This window comes from Ornithorhynchus anatinus, chromosome 2 (genome assembly GCF_004115215.2).
Source record: "Ornithorhynchus anatinus isolate Pmale09 chromosome 2, mOrnAna1.pri.v4, whole genome shotgun sequence".
Taxonomy (NCBI): domain Eukaryota; kingdom Metazoa; phylum Chordata; class Mammalia; order Monotremata; family Ornithorhynchidae; genus Ornithorhynchus; species Ornithorhynchus anatinus.
The window spans coordinates 5,934,518-5,962,372 of NC_041729.1; the positions used below are offsets into that span (position 1 = coordinate 5,934,518).

General features: G+C 51.8%; 1 protein-coding gene across 1 annotated transcript in view; it reads left to right on the top strand.

Moving 5' to 3' along the window:
* The first annotated feature begins 1,041 nt into the window (after positions 1-1,041).
* BICDL1 (BICD family like cargo adaptor 1) overlaps positions 1,042-27,855 on the top strand; it is a 107,323-nt gene continuing 80,509 nt past the window's right edge. The window contains exon 1 of the mRNA XM_029058673.2: positions 1,042-1,858. Within this exon, the coding sequence (XP_028914506.1) occupies positions 1,103-1,858 (756 nt within the window). The 5' untranslated portion in view covers positions 1,042-1,102. The remainder of the gene's footprint in view (positions 1,859-27,855) is intronic.

Here is a 27,855-nt window from a genome sequence, read left to right on the forward strand (position 1 = left end):
CCCAGCCGACAAGTGGCCGAGCTGGGATCCGAACTCAGGAGCCCTGACTCCAAAGCCCGGGCTCTTTCCACGGAGCCACGCTGCTTCTGCGGGCTTCTTCTGCTAGTATTCCTTCATGCATTCATTCCATAGTATTTACGGAGCGCTCACCTCTGTGCCGAGCGCTGTACTAAGCGCTTGGGATGAACAAGTCGGCAGTAAGCGCTCAACCCATACCGACATTATTATTATTATAATGATAATGTTGGTATTTGTTAAGCGCTTACTATGTGCCGAGCACTGTTCTAAGCGCTGGAGCACTGTTCTAAGCGCTGGTATGAAGTGGCAGAGCTGGGATGCGAAGGCCGTGACCTCCGATCCCACTCAGCGTGGCTCCGTGGAAAGAGCCCGGGCTTTGGAGTCAGGGCTCATGAGTTCGAATCCCAGCTCGGCCCCTTGGCGGCTGGGCGACGGTGGGCGAGTCACTCCACTTCTCTGGGCCTCAGTTCCCTCATCTGGAAAATGGGGAGTCCCACGTGGGACACCTGATTCCCCCCGTGTCTACCCCAGCGCTTAGAACAGTGCTCGGCACCTAGTAAGCGCTTAACAACTCCCAACGTTATTATTATTATTATTATTATTATTATTATTACCCGATTTCCCCCACTTGATTATTCTCCTGGTTGTGGGCGTGTCCTCCGGGGAGGGGGTGGGGCCTCTCGGGGGAGAGGACGGGGCTGCAGCTCGGGCTCGGGCTCCGCAGGGCCCATGTGCAGCCTCCCCGAGCTCCCCTGCACCCCGCGCCGCAGCCGGCGACCCCCGCCGCCCCTCCGAGGGCCATGGAGCGGCTCCGCGCCTCGGGGCGTCCCCCGGCCCCGACGCTAGCCCGGTCCCGGGTGCAGCCGGCGTTGCAGCGGCCGCAGCGAGGCGGCTGAGCCCTCGACGTCCCCCCCGACACCGTCCCTTCCCCTCCGGTCCTCGTCCCCTCCCCCGCACGGCCGGAGCCCCCGAGCCCGTCCCGGTGCCGCCTCCGCTGCAGCCCCCGGGGGAGGGGGGAGGAGGGGGGAGAGAAGCCTCCTCCTCCGTCGTCGTCGTCGTCGTCGTGGTGTCGTCGCCGGCCTCCATGTCGGCGACGGGGCCGGGAGGCCGATCAGCCTCGGCGGGGACGGACAGCGCCGGCCGCCGCATGGACCCGCACGCCCAACCTCTCCCCGCACCTGCCCCCGCAGCCGGGGAGCCGGACCGGGACCGGCAGGACCAGGAGGAGGAGGAGCCGGTCCTGCAGAGGATCCCTCCCGTGCATCCTCCTCCTCCGAGCCCGGGGCATCCTCCCGTTGGACCGGTGCATCCTCCTCCGAGCCCGGAGCATCCTTTTGGGGGACCGGGGCATCCTCCCGTTGGATCGGAGCATCCTCCTCCTCCGAGCCCGGAGCATCCTCTTGGGGGACCGGGGCATCCTCCCGTTGGACCGGTGCATCCTCCTCCTCCGAGCCCGGAGCATCCTTCTGGGGGACCGGGGCATCCTCCCGTTGGACCGGTGCATCCTCCTCCTCCGAGCCCGGAGCATCCTTCTGGGGGACCGGGGCATCCTCCCGTTGGATCGGAGCATCCTCCTCCTTCGAGCCCGGAGCATCCTTTTGGGGGACCGGGGCATCCTCCCGTTGGACCGGGGCATCGTCCTCCTGCGGGCCCGGGGCATCCTCTTTGGGGAGGGGGGCATCCCTCGGGCGAGGCGGGTCCGGAGCTGGTGCGAGCCATCCGGGAGAAGGAGAGGGACCTGCGGCTGGCGGCTCGGCTGGGCCGGGCTCTGCTCCGCAGGAACCAGGACATGAGCCGACAGTACGAGAGGATGCACCGGGAGCTCACCGACAAGCTGGAGGTCAGAGACCCCCCCCCCCCCCCTCCCGACGAGCTGACCCACCCGACACCCCCCTAACGCGCACGCCCTGCCCGGGCCCACCCTTTCCCACCCCCTCCCCGAGCCTCCTTTCGTTCACTCCATCGCCTTTATTGAGCGCTGACTGTGTACGGGACGCCGGACCGAGCGCTTGGGATGGACGGTGGGGCCGCGGGGAGAGACCCCCCTCACCGTCGGTTCCCCTGCCCCCGAGGGGAGGGGGCTCACTCGGCCTCTCTCTGTCATGTTGGGATCTGTGAGGCTCACGGTCTTCATCCCCATCGGACGGATGAGGGAACCGAGGCGCAGAGAAGGGAAGTAATAATCATATAATGTTGGTATTTGTGAAGCGCTTACTACGTGCAGAGCGCTGTGCTAAGCGCTGGGGGAGATGCAGGGTCATCGGGTGGGCCCACGTGAGGCTCACGGTCTTCGCCCCCATTTGACAGACGAGGCCACTGAGGGACAGAGAAGGGAAGTAATAATAATATCCCATTTGACAGACGAGGGAACTGAGGCCCAGAGAAGGGAAGTAATAATAATATAACGTTGGTATTTGTGAAGCGCTTACTACGTGCAGAACGCTGTGCCAAGCGCTGGGGGAGATGCAGGGGAATCGGGTCGTCCCACGTGAGGCTCACGGTGAATCCCATTTTGACAGATGAGGGAACTGAGGCACAGTGAAGTGACTCGCCCACAGTCACACAGCTGACAAGTGGCAGAGGCGGGAGTCGAACTCGTGACCTCTGACTCCCAAGCCCGGGCTCTTGCCACTGAGCCATGTGTGTGTCTGTGTGACCCGGGGGGTGTCTGTGTGTCTGTCCCAGGGCCCGCGCGCATCTCCGGGCGCCCATCTGGGAGCTTCGGATGGGGGGGACCGGTTGCTCCCCCCCCAGAAAATAATAATAATGTTGGTATTTGTGAGCGCTTACAATATGCAGAGCACTGTTCTAAGCGCTGGGGTAATAATAATAATAATAATAATGTTGGTATTTGTTAAGCGCTTACCACAGGCAGAGTTCTGTTCTAAGCGCTGGGGGAGATACAGGGTCGTCAGGTCGTCCCCCGTGAGGCTCCCAGTCTTCATCCCCATTTTACAGATGAGGGAACTGAGGCCCAGAGAAGTGAAGCGACTCGCCCACAGTCACCCAGCTGACAAGTGATTAAGACTGTGAGCCCCACATGGGACAGCCTCACCAGCTGACAAGTGGCAGGGGCGGCATTCGAACCCACGACCTCTGACCCCCAAGGCCGCGCTCTTCCCACCGAGCCACGCGGGATTGCGTGTCCAGGTGTGCGTGTGTGTCCGGGGGCCCACGTGCATCTCCAGGGGCCCACCTGGTTGCTTCAGATGTGGGGAACCGGCTGCCCCCCCCCTCAAAAAAAAAAAAAGAAACATGGATTGTGTGTCCAGGTGTGTGTGTGTCCCGGTATGTGTGCTTGTGTGTGTGTCCGGGGGCCACGCGCATCTCCAGGGACCCTTCTGGGAGCTTCGGATGTGGGGGACCGGCTGTCATCCCCCTCCTCCCAAACCATCCCCCCCCAAAAAAGGGGATTTTATGTCTGTGTGCGTGTGTCCCTGGGGGGGGCCACGCACATCTCCAGGGGCCCATCGGGGAGCTTCGGATGTGGGGGACCAGTTTTCAAGCCCCCCGCCCCCCCCAAAAAACAGGGATTGCGTGTCCAGGTGTGTGTGTGTATCCTGGTGGATGGGGGTGGGGGGTCCAGGCGTGTCTGTGTGTGCGCGTGCTGGGGTGCATGTACATCTCCAGGGGACCATCTGAGAGCTTCGGATGGGGGGGACCGGCTGTCACACACCACTCCCACCCCCACCCCCAAAAAGTGGATTGTGTGTCCAAGTGTCTGTGTGTCCCGGTGTGTCTGTGTGTGTGTCGGGGTGCGTGTACATCTCCAGGGGACCATCTGAGAGCTTCGGATGGGGGGGGACCGGCCGTCACCCCCTCTCCCGCCGCACCCCCCCCCAGAAAACCCCGTGGATGGGTACGGTGCGGCTTCCCCCCACCCCCGGCCCCGCGTGATCGTCTGTTTCCGAGGCCTGTCGAAATGCAACCTCTTCTCAACCTCGCGTCGGGTGCCCCAGAGGGAGGTGACACTCGAAAACAGTCGGACACGAGGCCTGGCCTTCACCCCTTTCGGCCTTTTCATCGAGCCATCTTAGTAATTAAAAAAAAAATCCCCAAAAAGCTCCCGTCCCGACCTCCGGTCCCGCAGAAGTGTGTGCGGCCGAGGGGCCGGGGATCAGGGAACGAAGCACCGGAACGGAATCCAACCTGGCTCACGTTCCCGACGCTCAACGTGTGACTTCTGGTAGTGGATTCAATTCGAGGCCGGACGTTTCGGCTGCGTCGGAACAGGCCTCTTCGACGCGCACGGTCTAAAGGCCGCAGTAAGGTGGCCCGGGGAAACGTCTGGGTGGGGTAGAAGGGCTTCGACCGTTCTCCGCTGCCTCGATGCCCCGTAACTTTTCCTGGGTGGGATCGGTTCCGTTCGAGAAATCCAAAGCGAGTCCATCAAGGCTATCCGATTCCTGGATCTATCAGAACGGAAAGGTGGGAGTGAAGGGAAAGGCAGAGAGGCCTCATGATAATAATAATAATGATGGCATTTGTTAATAATTACGTCCCGTTCGAGAAATCCAAAGCGAGTCCATCAAGGCTATCCGATTCCTGGATCTATCAGAATGGAAAGGTGGGAGTGAAGGGAAAGGCAGAGAGGCCTCATGATAATAATAATAATGATGATGGCATTTGTTAATGCTAACGTTGGTATTTGTTAAGCGCTTACTATGTGCAGAGCACAGTTGTAAAGTGCTGGGTAGATACAGGGGAATCAGGGTGTCCCACGTGAGGCTCACAGTTAATCCCCATTTTACAGATGAGGGAACTGAGGCACAGAGAAGTCAAGTGACTTGCCCACAGTCACACGGCTGCCCAGTGGCAGATCCGGGATTCGAACCCATGACCTCTGGTTCCCAAGCCCGGGCTCTTCTCCACTGAGCCACGCTGCTTCTCTAAGCGCTTACTAGGTGCAAAGCACTGTTCTAAACGCTGGGGAGCATACGAGGTGATCGGGTTGTCCCACGTGGGGCTCACAGTCTTCATCCCCATTTGACAGATGAGGAAACTGAGGCCCAGAGAAGTGAAGTGACTCGCCCAGAGTCACCCAGCTGACAAGCGGCTGAGCCGGGATTTGAACCCAGGACCTCTGGCTCCCTTATTTCCGGCATCTCCTACTGATGACCTTCCAGAAAAAGCCTGAGCGGAAAAAGCCGTTAATAGGCCTTTTAAATTTGCTGTTTTGCCAATCATTTAATAGTGGTAGTTATGGTATCTGAGAGCTTACGGCGTGCTAAACGGTTCCAAGCTTGTACATTCCAAGCGCTCAGTACAGTGCTCCGCACGTAGTAAGCGCGCAATAAATACTACTGAATGAATGAAGGTCAGATCCGGTCCCCGTCGCTCTTGGGCCTCACAGTCTAAGGGGGAGGGGGAATGGGTAATCAATAGTAATAATAATAATAATAATAATAATAATGTTGGCATTTGTTAAGCGCTTACTAGGTGCAGAGCACTGTTCTAAGCCCTGGGGTAGATACAGGGTCATCAGGTTGTCCCACGTGGGGCTCAAAGTCTTCATCGCCATTTTACAGATGAGCTCACCGAGGCCCAGAGAAGTGAAGTGACTCGCCCACAGTCACCCAGCTGACAGGCGGCAGAGCCGGGATTCGAACCCACGATCTCTGACTCCCAAGCCCGGGCTCTTTCCACTGAGCCACTATGCTTCTCACTAGTATTTATCGAGCGTTTACTCCGTGCAGAGCACTGTACTAGGCGCCTGGCATGTACAGTTCGGCAACAGCTGGAGACCATCCCTGCCCGATGCCGGGCTCACGGTCTAAACGGGGGAGTCAGACGGCAAAGCACAACGGGACAAAACAAGGCAACATCATCGAGATAAATAGAATCATGGAAATAGAAAATAGAATCGGGGATATAAAAGCCCATTTTCCAGAGGGGGAAAATGAGACCCGGGGAAGTGAAGTGACTTGCCCCAGGTACTCTAGGGTCTGAATTTAGATTATAAGGAGTGTGGCCCCAATTTAGATCCTAGCAGGTGTGGCTGGGATGTGTGAAGGCTGTTACCTCTAGACCAGGAGCCGACCTAGTGTTAGTCTTCACTGCCTCGATTTATTCATTCATTCGGTAGTATTTATTGAGCGCTTACTGTGTGCAGAGCACCGTACTGAGCGCTTGGAATGGCCAATCGGGCAACAGATAGAGACCGTCCCTGCCCAACGACGGGCTCCCAGGCTAATCGGGGGAGACGGACGGACAAAAGCAAGACAACATCATATAAATTCACCTCACTTGTAGCCCGGACTCGGGAACTCCGTAAAAAGAGTAATTTAAGAGGCGTCAGAAACAGCTCTTCACGTCATGTGCTCCCATTTATTCAATAGTATTTATTGAGCGCTTACTCTGTGCAGAGCACTGGACTAAGCGCTTGGAATGGACGAGTCGGCAACCGATAGAGACGGTCCCCGCCCTTTGACGGGCTCACGGTCTGATCGGGGGAGACGGACGGACGAGAACGGTGGCGATCGATAGAGTCGAGGGGAAGAACATCTCGTAAAAACGGTGGCAACTAAATGGAATCAGGGTGCTGTACATCTCATTAAACAAAATAAAATAAATAGGGTGAAGATGTCATACGTGTTGTCATTCGGTGGACCCAAACCAGGTGTTTCTGAACAGAGATTCCTTAAGGAAATCCAAAAAAAAGCTGCAGAGCTAATCCCTCCCTGAAACGACGTGTTTCCGAACAAGGATTCCTTAAGGAAATCTTAAGAAAACTGCAGACTTTTAATCTCTCCCTGATTAGGAACCCAGTAGATTGGGTAGATTAGACATTAGTTGTCTGTGGGTAGGGAACAAGTCTGTTGGCATTGTAATAATAATGCTGGTGTTTGTTAAGCGCTTACTATGTGCAGAGCACCGTTCTAAGCGCTGGGGGAGATACAGGGGAATGAGGATGTCCCACGTGGGGCTCCCAGTCTTCACCCCCATTTTACAGAGGAGGCAACTGAGGCACAGAGAACTTAAGTGACTTGCCCAAAGTCACACCGCTGCCAAGTGGCAGAGCAGGGATTCCGACCCATGCCCTCTGCAGCGTGGCTCAGTGGAAAGGGCACGGGCTTTGGAGTCAGAGGTCATGGGTTCGAATCCCGGCTCTGCCCCTCGTCAGCTGGGTGACCGGGGGCAAGTCACTTCGCTTCTCTGTGCCTCAGTTCCCTCCTCTGGAAAATGGGGATCGACTGTGAGCCTCACGTGGGACAACCTGATGACCCTGTATCTCTCCCAGCGCTTAGAACAGTGCTCTGCACAGAGGAAGCGCCTAACAAATACCAACCTCTGACTTCCAAGCCCGTGCTCTTTCCACTGAGCCGCGCTGCTGCTCTAGAACTCTCCCGAGCGCCTAGTACAGTGCTCTGCACGCAGCCAGAACTTGTTAATAAATAGCACTGTCGATGAGATGTGGGTGGGTGTGTATAAATCCCATTAAAGGGAGTCTCAAGTGATTATCATCCAACTCAATCACCACTTCGAAGTTTTAGCTCGGAGAGCTTAACTTGTAGTTGGGTTTTGCCGGCGAGTAACTTGGTTGAAAAGGACGTCACCGTCCAAGAACGTAGTGTCCATTCCAAGCGCTTAGTCCAGTGCTCTGCACCTAGTAAGCGCTCGATAGATACTATTGAACGAATGAATGAATAATGTCAAAGTCAGTGTGAAGAGAGATCAATTTGACGAGCTAATTTGCAACCGTAGTGAAGAATTCCCCACGTCCGTATGGCCTCTTTACTAATATCCTTGCCAGTGGAGAGGGATTTTATAAATTTACCGAAAGGAAGAAAGCCCCAACCGTAGTGAAGAATTCCCCACGTCCGTATGGCCTCTTTCCTAATATCCTTGCAAATGGAGAGGGATTCTATAAATTTACCAAAAGGAAGAAAGCCCCTTCCCTGTCCTCCTACAGGATACCCTCTTTTCTCTACAGGTAAATTGAGCTTATTAGTCCTTTCGTTCGGTTACCAGGGAAATATAAAATTCCGCTGCTGTTTACTCTTCTGAAGGCCAGCGTGAGAAATTATCCGTAAAAGACAGCTTGAACCGATTCTCAGGAGATTTTCGCATAAAAGCGCAGTGGCCAATCCAAATCTAAAATCGGGTAATACTTCGAATGATAACGATGGTATTTGTTAAGCGCTCACTATGTGCCAGGCACCGTACTAAGCGCTGGGGTGGAAATAAGCAGCGCGGTTCAGTGGCAAGAGCCCGGGCCTGGGAGTCAGAGGTCATGGGTTCGAATCCTGGTTCTGCCCCTCGTCAGCTGTGGGACCGTGGGCCAGTCACCTCACTTCTCTGGGCCTCAGTTCCCTCATCTGTCAAATGGGGATTAAGACTGCGAGCCTCACGTGGGACAACCTGATGACCCTGTATCTCCCCCAGCGCTTAGAGCAGTGCTCTGCGCAGAGTAAGTGCTTAACAGATACCGACGTTATTATCATAAGCAGATCAGGTCGGCGGCCGTCCGTGTCCCACGTGGGACTCTGAGTCTCAATCCCCATTTTACAGATGAGGTAACTGAGGCACAGGGAAGTGAAGTGACTTGCCCAAGGCCGCGCAGCGGACAAGTGACAGAGATGAGATTAAAAACCGTGACCTTCTGACTCCCAGGCCTGAGTTCTATCCACAATGCCGGGTCGCTTCCCTATATAGATAGAGATATATTTAATCGAGCCAAAAAAAAGTCAACGGGGGAGTGGGGGACAGGAAGGAAAAGCCGTGGAATATACAAAGTAAAACATTCGAGGACGTGAGTCGGGCGGAGTGGCGGAGAAAGCCCTTTCCGGTCAATATCCCAAGCGCTTAGTACAGCGCTCTGCACATAGTAAACGCTCAATAAATACTATTGAATGAATATCCGTGGGGCAACCGAGAGGCTGAACGTGGGCCCGTGATGGAATCGCGGCTGCCTCGGGTCCCACGGTGGCCGCTGGGCCCCTCCGGTCCCCGCCTGCTCTCGATAAAGCCCCAAGGCAGGACCTGGGCCCAGGCTTTAGCCCACAGAAACACATTCCCAATGTTTACCCCCGGAAAATGAATTGGAGAAGATAGTGGAGGTGCGGGATGCCAGAGTTTCTGCGGCTCGGCGACGCAATAAATGCAGTTTTAGCCAGCCCGGGCCGCTTGTCGTTGTAATCCCCGTTTAGACCGGGAGCCCGCCACTGGGCAGGGATTGTCTCTATCTGTTGCCGAACTGTCCGTTCCAAGCGCTTAATCCAGTGCTCTGCACATAGTAAGCGCCCAATAAATACTGATGAATGAATGAATGAATGAACGGCCTTAAGTTCCTGCCTCTGCCTCTCCTCGTCGACCTCCCTGCCTCCCGTCTCTCCCCACTCCAGTCCCTCCTTCGCTCTGCTGCCTGGATTGTTTTTCTACGAAAAACTACGCGGGCCATGATAATAATGTTGGTATTTGTAAAGCGCTTACTATGCGCCAAGCACCGTCCTAAGCGCTGGGGTAGATACGAGGTGATCGGGTCGTCCCACGTGGGGCTCACGGTCTTCATCCCCATTTTCCAGATGAGGGAACTGAGGCCCAGAGAAGCGAAGTGACTTGCCCAAGGTCACACAGCTGACGAGCGGCGGAGCCGGGATCAGAACCCACGACCGCTGTCTCCCAAGCCCGGGCTCTTTCCACTAAGCCACGCTGCTTCACATGTCTCCCCACTCCTCAAGAACCTCCAGTGGTTGCCCATCCACCTCCGTGCCTATCAGAAATTCCTTACCATCGGCTTTAATAATAATAATAATAATAATGGTATTAAGCGCTTACTATGTGCAAAGCATTGTTCTAAGCGCTGAGGGGAGATACAAGAGCTGACCAGGTTGTCCCGCATGGGGCTCCCACTCTTCATCCCCATTTTACAGATGAGGGAACTGAGGCCCAGAGAAGGGAAGTGACTTGCCCACAGTCACACAGCCGACAAGTGGCGGAGCGGGATTAGAACCCACGACCTCTGACTTCCAAGCCCGGGCTCGTTCCACTGAGCCACGCTTTAAAGCGCTCAGTCACCTAACCCCCTCCTACTTTAACTCGTTCACTTTGGGTCCGTATCTGTAATTTATTCATCTTAATGTCCGCTTATCCCTCCCGGATGAAAGAGTCTTGTGGGATGGGAATGTGTCCAGCAGCGTGGCTCAGTGGAAAGAGCCGGGGCTTCGGAGCCGGAGGTCATGGGTTCGACTCCCGGCTCTGCCGCTTGTCAGCTGTGTGACTTTGGGCGAGTCACTTCACTTCTCTGTGCCTCACTTACCTCATCTGTAAAATGGGGATGAAGACTGTGAGCCTCACGGGGGACGACCTGATGACCCTGTATCTCCCCCAGCGCTTAGAACAGTGCCTGGCACATAGTAAGCGCTTAACAAATGCCAACATTATCACTCTGTTGTGTTTCACTCCCCTGAGCGCTTAGAGCAGTGTTCTGCACCCAGCAAGTGCCCAGTAAATGGAACCCGTTCGCTGGGGAAGATCATCCATTCACCTCGATTCGCCACCCACCCCGAGAGCAATCAGTTGTCTCGTTCTCAGCGTAGCTCAGCCGATAGACCCTGGGCCTGGGAGTCTGAAGGACCTGGGTTCTAATCCCGGCTCCACCACGTGTCTGCTGGGCGGCCCTCAGCACGGACCAGTGGAAAGAGGCCGGGCTTGGGAGTCTAGAGGTCGGGGGTTCTAATCCCAGCTCCGCCCGCTAGTCCGCTGTGTGACTGTGGGCAAGTCACTTCACTTCTCTGGGCCTCAGTTCCCTCGTCTGGAAAATGGGGATGAAGACTGCGAGCCCCACGTGGGACAACCTGATGCTCTTGTATCTTGTATCTTGTATGAGAAGCAGCGTGGCTCAGTGGAAAGAGCACGGGCTCTGGAGTCAGAGGTCACGGGTTCGAATCCCGGCTCGGCCACTTGTCAGCTGTGTGACTGTGGGCAAGTCACTTAACTTCTCCGGGCCTCAGTTACCTCATCTGTAAAATGGGGATTAAGACTGTGAGCCCCACGTGGGACGACCTGATTCCCCCGTGTCTACCCCAGTGCTTAGAACAGTGCTCGGCACATAGTAAGCGCTTAACAAATGCCAACATTATTATTATTATTATTATTTCCCCAGAACAGTGCTTGGCGCATAGTAAGCGCTTAACAAATACCAACATTATTATTATTATTACCTTGGGCCAGTCACTTCACTCGTCGGGGCCTCGGTCACCTCATCTGGGAAATGGGGATTGAGAGTGTGAGCCCCATGGGGGACAGGGACCGCGTCCAACCTGACACCCTTCTATCTAACCCCAGTGCTTAGAAGAGTGCTGGGCGCACCGTAAGCGCGTGACACACACCATGATGATGATTATTCTGACCTCTTCATTTCCCCCGGCTCCCAGGGTGACCCATGGGGAGAAGCAGCGTGGCTCAGTGGAAAGAACCCGGGCTTGGGAGTCAGAGGTCACGGGTTCGAATCCCGGCTCTGCCACTTGTCAGCTGTGTCACTGTGGGCAAGTCGCTTCGCTTCTCTGGGCCTCAGTGACCTCATCTGTAAAATGGGGATTAAGACTGTGAGCCTCTCGTGGGACATTCTGATTCCCCTGTATCCCCCCCCGGCGCTTAGAACAGTGCTCTGCACATAGGAAGCGCTTAACAAATACCAACATAGTTATTATTATGATGATGATTATTATTAATAAACAGAATGGCAAAGGCCGAACACCTCATCCCTCCCTCCTCATCCTTATTCATCTAACTTTCCTATCACTCTTAACAACATCACTATCCTCCCTGCCTCGGCCGGCAACCTTATTGTCACCTTTGAACCAGTTCTTCCTCTAACGTTTCCCCTTTAGACCGTGAGCCCGTCACTGGGCGGGGATTGTCTCCATCTGTTATCGAATTGTACATTCCAAGCGCTTAGTCCGGTGCTCTGCACCTAGTAGAAGCACATTGAGAAGCAGCGCGGCTCAGGGGAAAGAGCCCGGGTTTGGGAGTCAGAGGTCGTGGGTTCTAATCCCAGCCCGCCGCTTGCCCGCTGTGTGACTTGGGGCAAGTCGCTTCACTTCTCTGGGCCTCAGTTCCCTCATCTGTAAAATGGGAATTAATAACTATCCCAAGTGCTGGGGGAGAGACAGGGTCGTCAGGTCGTCCCACGTGAGGCTCACGGTCTTAATCCCCATTTTATAGATGAGGTCACCGAGGCACGGAGAAGCTAAGTGACTTGCCCACAGTCACACAGCTGACAAGTGAAGAAGACTGTGAGCCCCACATGGGACAACCTGATCACCTTGTATTCCCCCCACCCAGCGCTTAGAACGGTGCTTTGCACATAGTAAGTGCTTAACAAATGCCATCGTTATCATTATCGTAGTAAGCGCTCAATAAATACTGTTGAATGAATGAATGAACAAATCTCGCTCTTCCAGTTAGAACCCTCCTAGGTTCAAAGCCTCATATGACTGGTTTATTGTAACAGCCTATTTGTTGGTGTGTCCCCCCCCCCCCAACATCACCTTTGTAAGACGCCATTTGGAACCCCTCACTCCCCGCCTTAGAAACCTCCGAGAGCTCCCTGTTTATTCTTGTTTCAGTCAATCGAGTGTATTTATTGAGCGCTTACTCTGCGCAGGGCCCTGTACTAAGTGCTTGGCAGAGCGCAATAGAAGAGAGTTGGCATCCGTGTTCCCTGTCCGGAATGAGCTTTCGTTGACATAAATCAACGACGGATTATGATGTAAGTGCTGGAGGGCTGAGGGTCAGAGGTCACGGGTTCGAATCCCGGCTCCGCCGCCTGTCAGCTGGGTGACTTTGGGCAAGGCGCTTCGCTTCTCGGTGCCTCGGTGACCTCATCTGTAAAACGGGGATGGAGTCTGTGAGCGGCACGTGGGACAACCTGATTACCCTGTATCTACCCCGGCGCTTAGAACAGTGCTCGACACATAGTAAACGCTTAATAAATACCGACGTTATTATTATAAAGAGTGCAAAGCCCAGCACAAGGGTGATGCAGGAGGGAGTGGGAGAAGAGGAAGTGAGGGCTCTGTCGGGATGTTCTCCTGGAGGGGATGGGTTTATAGTAAGGCTTTGAAGGTGTGGAGATAGTGTAATTTATTTATGTTAATTTATGAATGTCTCTCTCCCCCTCTAGACTGTGAGTTCACTGTGGGCAGGGAATGTGTCTGGTTCTTGTAGCCTCCTCTCCCCAGCCGTTAGCACAGCGCTCTGCACACAGTAAGCGCTCAGCAAATGCAACCGAACGAAGATACGAAGGGGGTGGGAGTTGCAGGACGTGGGCGGGGGGTCGGCGGTGAGATAGAGGAGCTGGAGGCCCGGTGAGAAGGTCGGCATTAGAGGAGCGAAGCGTGCGGGCCGGGTCGGAGTACGAGAGCAGCGAAGCGAGGAAGGAGGGGGCGAGGCGGTCGAGGGCTTTAAAGCCGATGATTTTGTCGGAAACGAAAGCTCCTAACCACTAGCGTCGAGGTCCTCCATCAGCTATCAGGCCTTGGCCTCGCCATTCTCTTCTCCCCTCCCCTCACTCCTCCCAAGCGAAGCCCTAAAAGGGGAGGCGGCCAGAGTCTCCCATCCTGAATGGCTTCAGTGAGCACCTGTGTGGAAATAATCCTAATACTTTCGCTAGTCGTTAAGCGCTTACTGTGTGCCAGGCACTGTACTAAGCACCGGGGGCCACCCAAGCAAATCAGGTTGGACCCGGTCCCTGTCCGACACGGGACTCGCAGTCTTGATCGCCGTTTCACAAGGGAGGGAACTGAGGCACGTAGAAGTGAAGTGACTTGCCCGAGGTCACCCTGCAGACACGCGGCGGAGCCGGGATTTGAACCCAGGGCCTTCTGACTTCCAGGCCCATGTTCTGTCCAGAGAAGCAGCGTGGCTCAGTGGAAAGAGCCCGGGCTTGGGAGTCAGAGGTCATGGGCAGCTGGGTGACTGTGGGCAAGTCATGTAACTTCTCTGGGCCTCAGTTACCTCATCTGGAAAATGGGGATTCACTGTGAGCCTCACGTGGGACAACCCGTTGACCCTGTATCTATCCCAGTGCTTAGAACAGTGCTCGGCACATAGTAAGCGCTTGACAAATACCACTAGGCCACGCTGCTTCCAGTCAGGTCTGTGGAAAAATCAACTTCAGGGCTGGTGGTGAGCACCGGGCCTTTTAACTGCTCTTTTCCCTGCCGGGGCATGGACTGCAATGAGCGTTTAGAGCGGGGGGCCAGCATCTTTCCTAGTGCGTAGCAATAATAATAATAATCATTTTGTAGTATTTCTTAAGTGCTCACTACGTGCCAAGCACTGTTCTAAGCACTGGGGTAGATACGGGGTCATCGGATCGTCCCACGTGGGGCTCACGGTCTTCATCCCCATTTTCCAGATGAGGTCACTGAGGCCGAGAGACGTTAAGTGATTTGCCCGAAGTCACGCAGCTGATAAGTGGCGGAGGTGGGATTAGAACCCACGACCTCTGACTCCCAAGCCCGCGTTCTTGCCACCGAGCCACGCTGCTTCTCTAATAGTGATGATGATATAGTGCCAGGCACTGGCCACTTGTCAGCTGTGTGACTGTGGGCGAGTCACTTCACTTCTCTGGGCCTCAGTTCCCTCATCTGTAAAATGGGGATTAAGACTGTGAGCCCCACGTGGGACAACCTGATTCCCCTATGTCCACCCCAGCGCTTAGAACAGTGCTCGGCACCTAGTAAGCGCTTAACAAATACCAACATTATTATTATTATTATATTAATCGCTGGGGTGGATACGAGCAGAATCGAGCAGGCCACCATATCTGTCGCTTGGGGGGCTCACATTTATTGAGCGCCTGCTGTGTGCAGAGCACTGTACGAAGCGCTTGGGAGAGTACGGTAGAACAGAGTTGGTAGACAGGTTCCCTGCCCACAGGGAGCTTACGGTCTAAATCGCTTTTATGTACAGGACCCATTTAGAGAAGCAGCGTGGCTCAGTGGAAAGAGCCCGGGCTTGGGAGTGAGAGGTCATGGGTTCGTATCCCGACTCTGCCCCTTGTCAGCTGGGTGACTGTGGGCAAGTCACTTCACTTCTCTGGGCCCCAGTGACCTCATCTGTAAAATGGGGGTGAAGACTGTGAGCCTCACATGGGACAACCTGGTTACCCTGTATCTACCCCAGCGCTTAGAACAGTGCTCTGCACAAAGTAAGCGCTTAACAAATACCAACATCATGGCTAAATTGATCACCAGTCAGTGGTATTTATCGAGCGCTTGGGAGAGTACAGAGCAGTACAGTAGTATTCCTGTGGAGAAGCAGCTTGGCCTCGTGGAAGGAACCCGACCCCGGGAGTCAGAGGACCTGGGTTCTAATCCCAGCTTCACTTGTATGCTGTGTGACCTAGGGCAAGTCGGTTCACTTCTCTGGGCCTCAGTTACCCCATCTGTAAAGTGGGGACGAAGTCTTCGAGCCCCATGTGGGACAGGGACTCTGTCTGACCCGATTATCTTGTCTCTACCCCAGCACTTAGTACAGTGCCTGGCGCATAGTACAGAGTACATGTTGGGAGAAGCAGAGTGGCTCAGTGGAAAGAGCTCGGGATGGGGAGTCAGAGGTGGTGGGTTCTAGTCCCGGCTCCGCCATTTGTCAGCTGTGCGACTTTGGGCAAGTCACTTCACTTCTCTGGACCTTAGTTACCTCATCTGTAAAATGGGGATTAACTCTGAGCCTCACGTGGGACAACCTGATGACCCTGTATCTACCCCAGCGCTTAGAATGGTGCTTTGCACATAGTAAGTGCTTAACAAATACCAGCATTATTATTATTATTATTGTTATTCTCTGGACCTCAGTGACCTCATCTGGAAAATGGGGATGAAGACTGTGAGCCCCACGTGGGATAACCTGATTACCTTTTATCTACCCCCATGCTTAGGACAGTGCTTGGTACATAGTGAGCGCTTAACAAATACCATCATTATTATTAGTAAGCACTTAACAAATACTGCAAGTATTATTATTATTATTACGACTGAACTCCGTGGGTAGTTCTTTGGTCAGAAAATTTCAGCCGTGACGTTATAGCCTTAGCAGGCAGAAAAAGAAGCAGTGTTGTCTGCTGGAAAGAGCCCCATCCTGGGAGTCAGGAGACCTGGGTTCTAATTCCGGGTCTGCTCCTTGACTGCTGTGTGACCTTGGGCAAGTCACTTCTCTGTATCTGTTACCTCATCTGTAAAATGGGGGTGAAGACTGTGAGCCCCACTTGGGGCATGGTCTGTGTCCACCCTGAGTACCTTCAAGCGCTTAGTACAGTGCTCTGCACATAGTAAGCGCTCAATAGATACTATTGAATCTGCCCAGGTGCTTAGTACACAGGGCCTGGCCCATAGCAAGTGTTCAACAAATACCACTTAAAACAACAAAAAAATACCAGGATGGATCCCATATCTTCTGATTCCCAGGCCAGTGCTCTTACACTGGACCAACAACAGGTTGATCTTTAATTATACCTAATAATTATAATTATGGTATTGGTTAAGCACTTACTATGGGCCAGGCATTGTTCTAAGCGCTGGGGGTGATGGATACAAATCAGTCAGTTTGGACACAATCCATGCCCCACGTGGGGCTCACATTTTACATTTTACAGAGGAGGGAACTTGGGCACAGAAAAGTGAAGTGACTTACCCAAGGACACACAGCAGACAGTGGCGGAGCCGGGACTAGAACCCAGGACCTTCTGACTCCCGGGCCCGTGCTCTACCCACTGGACCACACCGCTTCTCCCTCACCACTCTCTCATCCCCGACCCGTTGTTCAGGCCAACTTTCCCCTTTATGGAACAACTTTCCTCTTCAGCTCCAGCCAAAATCCCTCCCTCCCCGCCTTTAGAGTCCCCTTAGTAGGTTGATTTCTTTAAAGAGCAGTCATTCAATTGTATTTATTGAGCGCTTACTATGTGCAGAGCACCGTACTAAGCGCTGTCATTGCTTGCTACGTGCAGAGCATAATACGTAGCGCTGGGGAAAGCGTAATAGAGTTGGGAAAAATGATTTCTCCCCCCACCCCTATACTGTGAGCTCACTGTGGGCAGGGATTATTTCTCTTTATTGCTGTATCGTACCAGGCGCTTAGAACAGTGCCCTGCCCAGAGGAAGTGCTCGATAAAATGTATTAATGAATGAATCTCTACCCTTAAATAGCTTACGGTGTAGTGGGGGAGACGGACAATAAAATAAATTACAGGTAGGAGGAAGCAGGAGAGTATGGGGATGTTACATAAGGACCGGGAGGGTGGGTGAGTATCAAGGTGCTTGGGGGCTAGAGACCCAAGTGCCTAAGTGATGCAGAAGGGAGGGAGAATAATAATAATAACAATAATAATGTTGGTATTTGTTAAGTGCTTACTATGTGCAGAGCACTGTTCTAAGCGCTGGGGGAGATACGGGGTCATCAGGTTGTCCCACGTGAGGCTCACAGTTAATCCCCATTTGACAGATGAGGTCACTGAGGCACAGAGAAGTGAAGGGACTTGCCCACAGAATAAGATGTGGACATGAGAGGTTAGGGAAGGATTCCAGGAGGAGATGATAATAATAATTATGTTGGTATTTGTAAAGCGCTTACTATGTGCCGAGCACTGTTCTAAGCACCGAGGTAGATACGGGGTAATCAGATTGTCCCACATGAGGCTCACAGTTAATCCCCATTTTACAGATGAGGTCACTGAGGCCCAGGGAAGTTCAGTGACTTGCCCACAGTCACACAGCTGACAAGTGGCCGAGCCGGGATTCAAACCCATGACCTCTGACTCCGAAGCCCCTGCTCTTTCCACTGAGCCACGCTGCTGCTGATGGCATTTGTTAAGCGCTCACTATGTGCCGAGCACTGTTCCAAGCCCTGGGGCAGATACAAGGTAAAGCAGGTTGTCCCCCGTGGGGCTCCCAGTCTTCATCCCCATTTTCCAGATGAGGTCACTGAGGCCCAGAGAAGTCAAGTGACCTGCCCAAAGTCACACAGCTGATGCGTGGCGGAGCCGGGATTTGAACCCATGACCTCTGACTCCCAAGCCCGGGCTCTTTCCACTGAGCCAGGCTGCTTCTCAGGGGATGGCAGGTCAGCAGGCCGTGGAAGAAGGAGTGGCTTGGTCTGTTAAATATGAAGGGGGAGAGAATTCCAGGCGGGACGGAGGACGTGAGCAAGGAGTCTGGGGCAAGAGAGAGGAGATCGGGGCACAGTAAGGAAGTTGGTGTTAGAACGACAAATTGTGCCGGCCGGGTTGTGGCGGTCCCTATTTAGTTTTTCACTATCCTCCCAAGGCTCCTTCACATTTATGTGAATATCCATTTAGTTACTTAATTGTTTACATCCTTGCTCTTACTCTTCTAAGAAGAGGAACTATTTTTTTGTTTGTTGCTTTCTTTGCGTAGACTCTCATGTCGCCCAGATATTTAGTACAGTCCTCTAAGACCGTCAGCTCGTCGTGGGCAGGGAAATTGTCTGTTTATTGGTGTATCCTACTCTCCCAAGCACTTAGTAAGCGCTCAATAAATACTATTGAATGAATGAATAGTACGGTGCTCTGCACATTGTAAGCGCTCAATAAATGCAGGGGAAACAGCGTGGCTCAGTGGAAAGAGCCTGGGCTTTGGAGTCAGAGGTCGTGGGTTCGACTCCCGGCTCTGCCACTTGTCAGCTGTGTGACTGTGGGCGAGTCACTTCACTTCTCTGGGCCTCAGTGACCTCATCTGGAAAATGGGGATGAAGACTGTGAGCCTCACGTGGGACAACCTGATGACCCCGTATCTACCCCAGCGCTTAGAACAGCGCTCTGCACATAGTAAGCGCTTAACAAATACCAACATTAGCGCTCTGAAGGTGTTGATGAGGCTGTTCTTTGGAAAGAAACTCTGGAAAGAAAGGACGTGAATGCGGGGAGAGGAATTTTCTGTGGGATATGAAGAAGAAGGGCAGTAGAGCCTTCAAATTGCCATAACTTAATCATTTAAATGAAGAATTTCCTTTTGCCAATGATTGTCTTTTGGAAACCTCTCTAATGTCTCAAACGCCAAAGGGTTAGAAAGCCAATTCTGACCTAAAACTTCAAGGCGCTGCAAGCCGTCAGGACCTCTGTTATAACTAAAGCTACAGTGTGTTTCCTCACCGCGTCTTCGCTCTTAAATTAACTCGGTTCTGATCTCAAGTCTCAACCACAAACCGTTTTCGTGAACTTGGCCAGTTATTCTTCAGATAACGCGGTCTTATGTCTTTGCCTTGATGGGGCCCCAAGATTTTCCATCGAGCAACTGGCCTGGGAGTCAGAAGGACCTGGGTTCTCATCCCGGCTCTTCCACTTGTCTGCCGGGTGACCGTGGGCAAGTCACTTCCCCTCTTTAGGCCTCCGTTTCCTCATCTGTAAAAGGGGGAATTAAACCCCACTCCCTCCCCTCTAGACTGTAAGCTCGTTGTGGGCTGAGAATGTGTCTGTTCTTTGCTATATTGTATTTTCTCAAGTGCTTAGTACGGGGCTCTGCACACAGTCAGCGCTCAGTAGATATGATTGAATGAATGAATGGTTATGATTGAATGAAAAAAATATGATTTATTAGTGTTTAGAACAGTGCCTGGCACAGAGTAAGTGCTTAATAGAGCACGGGCCTGGGAGTCACCCCGTGTCGGCTGTGTGGGGCAAATCACTTCATTTCTCTGAGCCTCAGTTACCTCATCTGGAAAATGGGGATTGAGACTGTGAGCCCCACGTGGAACAGGGACTGTGTCCAACCTGATTTGCTTGTATCCACCCCAGCGCTTAGAATAGGGCCTGGCACATAGTAAGCGCTTAACCAATACCATAATTATGATTGTTATCATTGATAATAATAATATCAAAATGAATGTTAAAGTAAAAACGGGAATACAGTGCAGTGGTTTGGGCCCACCCTATCCTAGCAAGTTTGGAACAGTTTAAAATAGATTTATTAGGTGGGATTTCCTCTTCCTTTCTTTCTCTGTATTTCCTGGGCCCCTCCTCCTGTTCCTTCTCCCCCATTCTCTCCGTTTTTCCTGGAAGGCCCCTGTCCTCCTCTCTTCTCTTCTCGTCCCACCGCTCCTCTCCGCTCCGTCATTCCCCTTTCCTTCTCGGCTGCAGCCCCCGCTGTCTCCTGATTGGGAGAGGAGAACCTGCAGCTCTTGGATTCTGCCAACTCGCTGAAACTCGAGGTCACTGGTGAAAGAGAGGCGACGTGTCAGGAAAGGCAGAGCTCCAGGGATTAGCCCACTTACTCCCACAGGAAGGTGGCACTTGGCTAGGGAGATTGGAGTCACGGCCGTCTCCCGGCTGCGCTAGAAGGCGGCTCCCTGGGCCTTGATTTGGCTTATTTTACCGCTGACCCCTTTCCCCCCTGCTCCCTCCGAGGAGAACTCCCTCCCCCTCCGTATCCGACAGACCACCGCTCTCCCCACCTTCAAAGCCTTATTAAAATGACATCTCTTCCGAGTGGCCTTCCTCTGCGAAGCCCTCTTTTCCCCATCTCCCTCTCCCTTCTGTGTCACCTCTGCAATTGGATCTGTCCCCTTTAAGCATAATAATAATAATAGTGTTGGTATTTGTTAAGCGCTTACTTTGTGCAGAGCACTGTTCTAAGCTCTGGGGTAGATGCAGGGTCATCAGGTTGGCCCACGTGAGGCTCACAGTCTTCATCCCCATTTTACAGATGAGGTAACTGAGGCCCAGAGAAGTGAAGTGACTCGCCCACAGTCACCCAGCTGACAAGTGGCAGATCCGGGATTTGAACCCGTGACCTCTGACTCCCAAGCACGGGGTCTTTCCACTGAGCCACGCTGCTTCTCACTGTAAGCATCCGATAGTCACCCCAACCTCACTTATGCCCATATCCGTCATCTATTTATATCAACATCTGTCTTCCCCTGTAGACTGTAAGGTTCTCGTGGGCAGAAAATGCATCTTCCTTCTCTGTCCCAAGCGCTTAATACAGTGCTCTGCACCCAGTAAGTGGTCAATAAACACCACTGATTGATTGAATAATTGTGGCAGAGACCTTAGCAGGGAACCTCCGCTTTTTCACCAGAGAAAGTTGAGGAAGTGGGCAGTTATCAGGGCTGGAGTGGCGTGCTTAGTGAATAGAGCGTGAGCCAGGGAGTCAGAAGGACCTGGGTTCTAATTCATTCAGCCGTATTTATCGAGCGCTTACTATGTGCAGGGCACTGTACTAAACGCTTGGAATGTACAGCTCGGCAACAGATAGAGGCAATCCCTGCCCGATCCTGGCTCCACCGCTTTTCTGCTATGTGACCTTGGGAAAATCACTTCTCTGTGCCTCAGTTTCACCTGTCACATGGGAATAAAGTCTGTGAGGCCCCTGTGGGACAGAGACTGGGTCCAACCCAATTTTCCAGTACCCACCCCAGCACTTAGTATAGTGCCTAGCACATAGTAAATGCTTACCGAATATTATTATTATTATTCATTCTACCATTTTAAAAAACAAGCACTTACTAGGTGCCAAAATCATGAGCAGACCTTGCCTATGTCCCATGGCTCATCATCTTAGGAGGTAGGGAGAGAAGGTATAAATAACATAGATTGATTGATTGACCATCACTGAATGAGTAATTGTGGTATCTGTTAAGCGCTTACTATTGGCCAAGCACTTTACTAAGCGCTGGGGGAGGATAAAAGCAAATCAGGTTGGACACGGTCCCATGTGGGACTCTGTCTCAATCCCCATTTTACAGCTCAGATAACTATGATTATTATTATTGTTATTATAGTGTTATTATATTTGTTAAGCGCTTACTAGGTGTCGAGCACTGTTCTAAATGCTGGGGTAGGTACAGGTTAATTAGGTTGGGCACAGTCTCTTTTCCACGTGAGGTTCACAGTCTAAGTAAGAGGGAGAACAGGTACTCTTAAGTGCTTATTATGTGTCAGACACTGAACCAAACACTGGGGTAGATACACTATAATCAGGTTGGACACTGTCATAGTCTTACTCCCCATTTGACAGATGAGGGAAGTGAGGCCCAGAGAAATTAAGAAAAGTGAAGTGACTTGCCCTAGGTCACACAGCAGACAAGTGGTGGAGCCGGGATTAGAACCCAGGTCCTCCGGCTCCCAGGCCCGGGTTCTATCCACTGGGCCACATTGCTTCTCCACGACTTAAACCATATCAGTGAGGAGGCGGAAGAGGATAATGAAGTTCCACCATAAGGGATTATTTCCAGGGCTTGGAGACAAGTGTGTATTACTTGTCCAAGAAAACATAACAACAAAATGGGATTAAGCAGATCCTTCACATCCCCCTTCCCGCCTGAGATTATTGAAGAATATTTGCCTTGGATTTTGTTGTTGGTAAGCAGCTATGCTCTGGAATATTTTTAAGTCTCTTGGTTCTCACAAACACTGACCTAATTTGTCTGCTCTCCCTCAGGAACTATGCTTCCTGAACCATTCTTATTGCCTTCTGCTCTACCTTCTACACTTCAAGGAGCCTTTTCCGTTAAATCTTTGGAATTCACGGGATTTAAATAGCCTTTCAACGAAGAAATGAATGCTGCTAATTTAGTCTAGTATTTATTTCTGGATATGGTTCCCAAATTTCCTTTTTTTGGTCTTCTCCTCCCTGTTTTTCCAAAGAGTTTACAGTGGATTCAACACCTGCCACATTCCGATTTTTCCGAATTGTGCCTAGTGGCTAGTGTCTGGGACCTGGGAGTCAGAAGGACCTGGGTTCTAATCCTGGCTCTGCCACGTGTCTGCCGTGTCACCTTGGACAAGTCACGTAATTTCTCTGGGCCTCGCTTCCCTCATCTGCCAAATGGGGAATAAGACAGTGACTGTGTCCAACCTGATTATCATTTACCCTACCCCAGCACTTAGTACAGTGTCTGGCACATAATAAACACTTAACAAATACCATAAAAAATGTGATTAGCCTCTTGCCATGTCTAATCCAAACCACTAAAGTGCTGTCACCTGGGCGTCATTGGATTTTGTGGAAACATTTTCTTCCAATTTCTGCCAGTTAGTATTCTGACCATCGGGCGTGCCCTCTCTCCGCACTTAAAAGAAATCCATGGTTACTCTGCTTGTCCTTAGTTTTAGAGCTCCAGTTCTCAATGACTAGTGCTTACTGAGCACGTACTGTGTGCTGAGCACTGTACTAAGCATTGGGAGAGTACAAAAGAATCAGAAGACCACTGGATTGTAAAGTCCTTGAGGGCAGGGATTAACCCTGTTGTTATTAGGCTCTTGGGAGAATACAGTAAGTAAACACTGACTCAGAATACCTTGGATGGATACTCCTTACCATCGGCTTCAAAGCACTCAATCACCTTGTCCCCTCCTACCTCACCTCTCCGATTTCCTACTACGACCCAGCCCGCACACTTCGCTCCTCTGATGCCAACCTACTCAATGTACCTCCATCTCGTCTATCTCTCCGCCAACCCCTCTCCCTTATCCTTCCTCTGGCTTGGAACTCCCTCCCTCTTCATATCCGATAGACCGTCGCTCTCCCCACCTTCAAAGCCTTATTCGGAGCACGTCTCCTTTAAGAGACCTTCCCCAACTAAATTCTCATCTCCACTTTTCCCTCCCCCTTCCGCACTTGGATTGCACCCTCGATTCACCCCACCCTCAACTCCACAGCGCTTACGTACATGTCCATAAATATTTATATTGATGACTGTCTACCCCTCTGGGCTGTCAGCTCCTCGGAGGCAGGGAATGTATCTGTCAGCTCTGTCACGTTGTGCCCTCCCAGACGTTTGGTACAGTGCTCTGCCCACAGTAAGTGCTCAGTAAATAAGATTGATCGGTTGATCCCTCAAGGATCTTAAAGACTGGTTTCTTGGCAATGAGTCTGAAGGCAAATCTGAACATTCTCAAGGGCCTTGATTTCTTGAAAAGGGTCTGGATCTGAATTTACTTGAATATTTGAGATTTAGAATGCCTCCTAAAGATCCGAATCCCTTATCGAATATCACGTTTACCTTGGTAAAAGATTTCATTAGTGATAACATTCTCCTGAAGTGGGGAGAGAGGTATTATTACAGTAAAAGTTTGCATATCTGCTGTCTCAGTGAAAAACCCATTAAAAGAGAGAGATAACCCAAAGAGGGATTTTTTTATAAGTTATGCAAGGGCTAAAAATGGATCCACCCAATTAGAAATAAAATACTTGTTGCCTGAAAAGGGGACTCTAAGGAGTAACATCAGTGGAGAGAAACAGAGAAGCTCGCTGATGAGATTCTAAACATCAGTGGGGCGGTGTTTGAGGGTTTTTGTGGTATTTAAGCATTTACTGTGTTCCAGGCACTGTATTAAACAATGGAGTAGGTCCCAACTAAATTAGGTGGAAATAATCTCTGTCCCACAAAGGGCTGACAGTCTTAATCTCCATTTTACAGATGTGGTAACTGAGGCACAGAGAAGTGAAGTGACTTGCTCAAGGTCACACAGCGGTCAAGTGGCTTTCGATTGGCTTTAAATCACCATTGGCGTTAAAGCAGTCCAGCGCCTTCCCCCCTCCTACCTCACCTCGCTACGCTTCTTCTACAACCCAGCCCGAAATACTCTGCTCCTCTAGTGCTAACCTTCTCACTGTGCCTCGACCTCACGCATCTCACCGCGGACCCCTGGCCCACATCCTGCCGCTGGCCCGGAACAACCTCCCTCCTCAGATCCGACAGACAATGACTCTCCCCCGCTTCAAAGCCTTATTGAAGGCCCGTCTCCTCCAAGAGGCCTTCCCAGACTAAGCCCCCGTTCCTCTTCTCCCCCTCCCTTCTGCATCGCCCTGACCTGCGCTCCCTTTGTTCTTCCCCCCTTCCAGCCCCACAGTACTTATGTCCATAGCTGTCATTTATTTATTTCCAGTCATTTCTGTCGCCCCCCTGTAGACTGTAAGTTCTTTGTGGGCAGGGATTGTGTCTGTTTATTGTCGTATTTTCTTCTCCCAGGCGCTTACTACAATGTTCTGCACATAGTAAGTGCTCGATAAATACAAATGAGTGAATGAAAGTGGCGGAGCTGGGATTAGAACCCAGGTCCTTCTGACTCTTAGGCTCGTGCTCGATCCATTAGGCAACACTGCTTCTTTTCAAATTCAGGTGTTGGGATGTTGTTGGGTCCCACCAGGAGTTGCTAAAGCTGTTGGTAGATGGAGGGTTGTTTGCCAATGAGATTAGCTAAACATTTTGTGCTTGCCTTTCCTGTTTAGCCAAGATCGGTCGAACAGTCAATATTTACGGAGCATTTACAGTGTGCAGAGCTCTGTGCTGAGCACTTGAGAGAGTTGAAAGAGTACACTATAACAGAGTTGGTAGACACATTCCCTGCCCACAAGGAGCTTACAGTCCAGAGGGGGAGATGGGAATTAATCAAAATAAATAATATGGACACAAGTGCTGAGGGAGGGATGAATAAAGGGTACAAATCCAAGTGCCAGGATGACGCAGAAGGATGGAAGAAGAGGAAATGAGGGCTTATTTGGGGAAGGCCTCTTGGAGGAAAGGTAGTTTTATTAAGACTTTGAAGGTGGGAAGAGTGATCGTCTGTCGGAGAGGAAGGGGGAGGGCGTTGCAGGACGTGGGTGAGGGGTTGGCAGGGAGATGGATGAGATGGAGGTACAGTGAGTAGGTTGGCATTAGAAGAGAGAAATGTGTGGACTGGGTTATAGTAGGAAATCAGAGAAGTAAGGTAGGAGAGGGCAAGGTGATCAAGTGCTCTAAAGGCGATGGTAAGGAGGTTCGGTTTGATGCGGAGATGGATGGGCAACCACTGGAGGTTCTTGAGGAGTGGAGAAACGTGGACTGAACAGTCGGATAGAAAAGCGATCCGGGCAGCAGAACGAGGGGTGGACAAGAGTGGGGAGAGCCAGGAGGCTGGGAGGTCAGCGAGGAGGGATAGGATAAGTATGTGGAGGAATATGGTAGCAGTGTGGATGGAGAGGAAGGGCGAATTTTAGCGATGTGAAGATTGAGCTGACAGGATATGGTGACAGATTAAGGGGGCTGATTGGAAGAATTGAGTCAAAGATAATGCCAAGGTTCTAAACTTGTGAGATAGGGAGGGTGGTGGTGCCGTCTACAGTGATGGGAAAGTCAGCAAGAGACAGGGTTTGGGTAGGAAGATAAGGAGTTCTGTTCTGGACACGTTAAGTCTGAGGTGTCGGCGGCGGGACATCGAAGTAGAGATGCCCTGAAGGTGGGAGGAAATATGAGATTGCAGAGAAGATGAGAGATCAGGGCTGGAGATGGAGATTTGGGAATCACTGCATAAGAGTGATAGTTGAAGGCATGGGAATGAATGAGTTCTCCAAGGGAATGGGGGTAGATGAAGAATAGAGGGATCCCGGAACTGAACCTTGAGGGACCCCCACAATTAGGGGGTGGGAGGCAGAGGGGGAGCCCCCGAAAGAGACCGAGAACGAGCAGTCAGAGAGAGAGGAGCAGAACCAGGAGAGGACAGTGTCAGTGAAGCCGAGGTTGGATAACGTTTCCAGGAGAACGGGGTGCTCCATGGTGACAAAGGCAACTGAGAGGTCGAGGAGGATTGGGATGGAGTAGAGGCCATTGGATTTGGCGAGAAGGAGATCACGGTTGACCTTTATGAGGGTGGTTTCGGTGGAGCAAAGTCAGATAGGAAGGAGTCAAGGAGGGAATTGAAGACAGAGGGTGTAGACAATGCACTCAAGGTGCTTGAAGAGGAACAGATGGAGATGGGGCAATAACTGGAGGGAGCCATGGGGTCAAGGGAGGGTTTTTTTAGGATACGGGAGACATGGGCATGTTTGAAAGCAGTGGGAAAGGATTCACTGGAGAGTGAACAGATGAATATGGCAGTCAGGGAGGGATAGAGGGAGGGGACAAGTTTTTTGCTAAGGGGTGACGTGAGGGGTCTTGATGCACAGGTGGAGGGGGGGAGATTTTGAGAGGAGACAGGAGATCTCCTCTTGAGATACTGCCGGGGAAGGTGGGAGATTTGAAGATGGGGCAGGAGGAGGGAGGAACTGGAAAAGAGCAGAGAAGATTTTCAGGAAATCACGCCCGCTGGTTTCACTTTTTTCAGTAAGGTACGTTTCCAGATCAGTAGGGGCAAGAGATCGAGATCGGGGAGGGGCAGAGGGTTTTGAAGAGGGAGTTAAACATCTGAAATAACTGGTGAAGGCAATGGGCATGGGAGTCAATCAGGGGTGAGGAATAATGTTGCCTGGTGGAAGATGAGGCACAGTTAAAGCAAGCAAGGATGAATTTGAAATGAGGGTTCACTCTGGCTTCCCGGAAAGAAGATTGCTCTTGAATTAGGAGTATCCCAAAATACCGGTTGTTAGAGCTTTCTGATCAGTCAAGTGCTGACTAACAGACCCGTTATTGTATTCCCATTTTACAAATGGAGAAACTGAGCTACAAAGTGGTATTTATGGCACTTGAAGTGGGGCTTTCAAAGTGACCCTGAAACAAATGCAAAATCCTGGGTGCCTGTTGGCATGCGTGGCAAAGAAATCCCAAGCGCTTAGTACAGTGCTCTGCACAGAGTAAGTGCTTAATAAATACAGTTGAACGAGTTGTCCTCTCAAAGGATGATTGGGCTGACAAAAGGTTCTCTCTTTCATCTTGCCATTTGTAGTCAGTGATCAATCAACCAGTCGTATTTGTTGAGCCCACAGTAATAGAAGAATTACTATAGTTCAGTAATAGAATCGGAGAAACAGCGTGGCTTAGTGGAAAGAGCCCGGGCTTGGGAGTCAGAAGTCATGGGTTCTAATTCTGCTTCTGCCACATGTCAGCTGTGTAACTTTGGGCAAGTCACTTCACTTCTCTGGGCCTTAGTTCCCTCATCTGTAAAATGAGGATTAAGGCTGT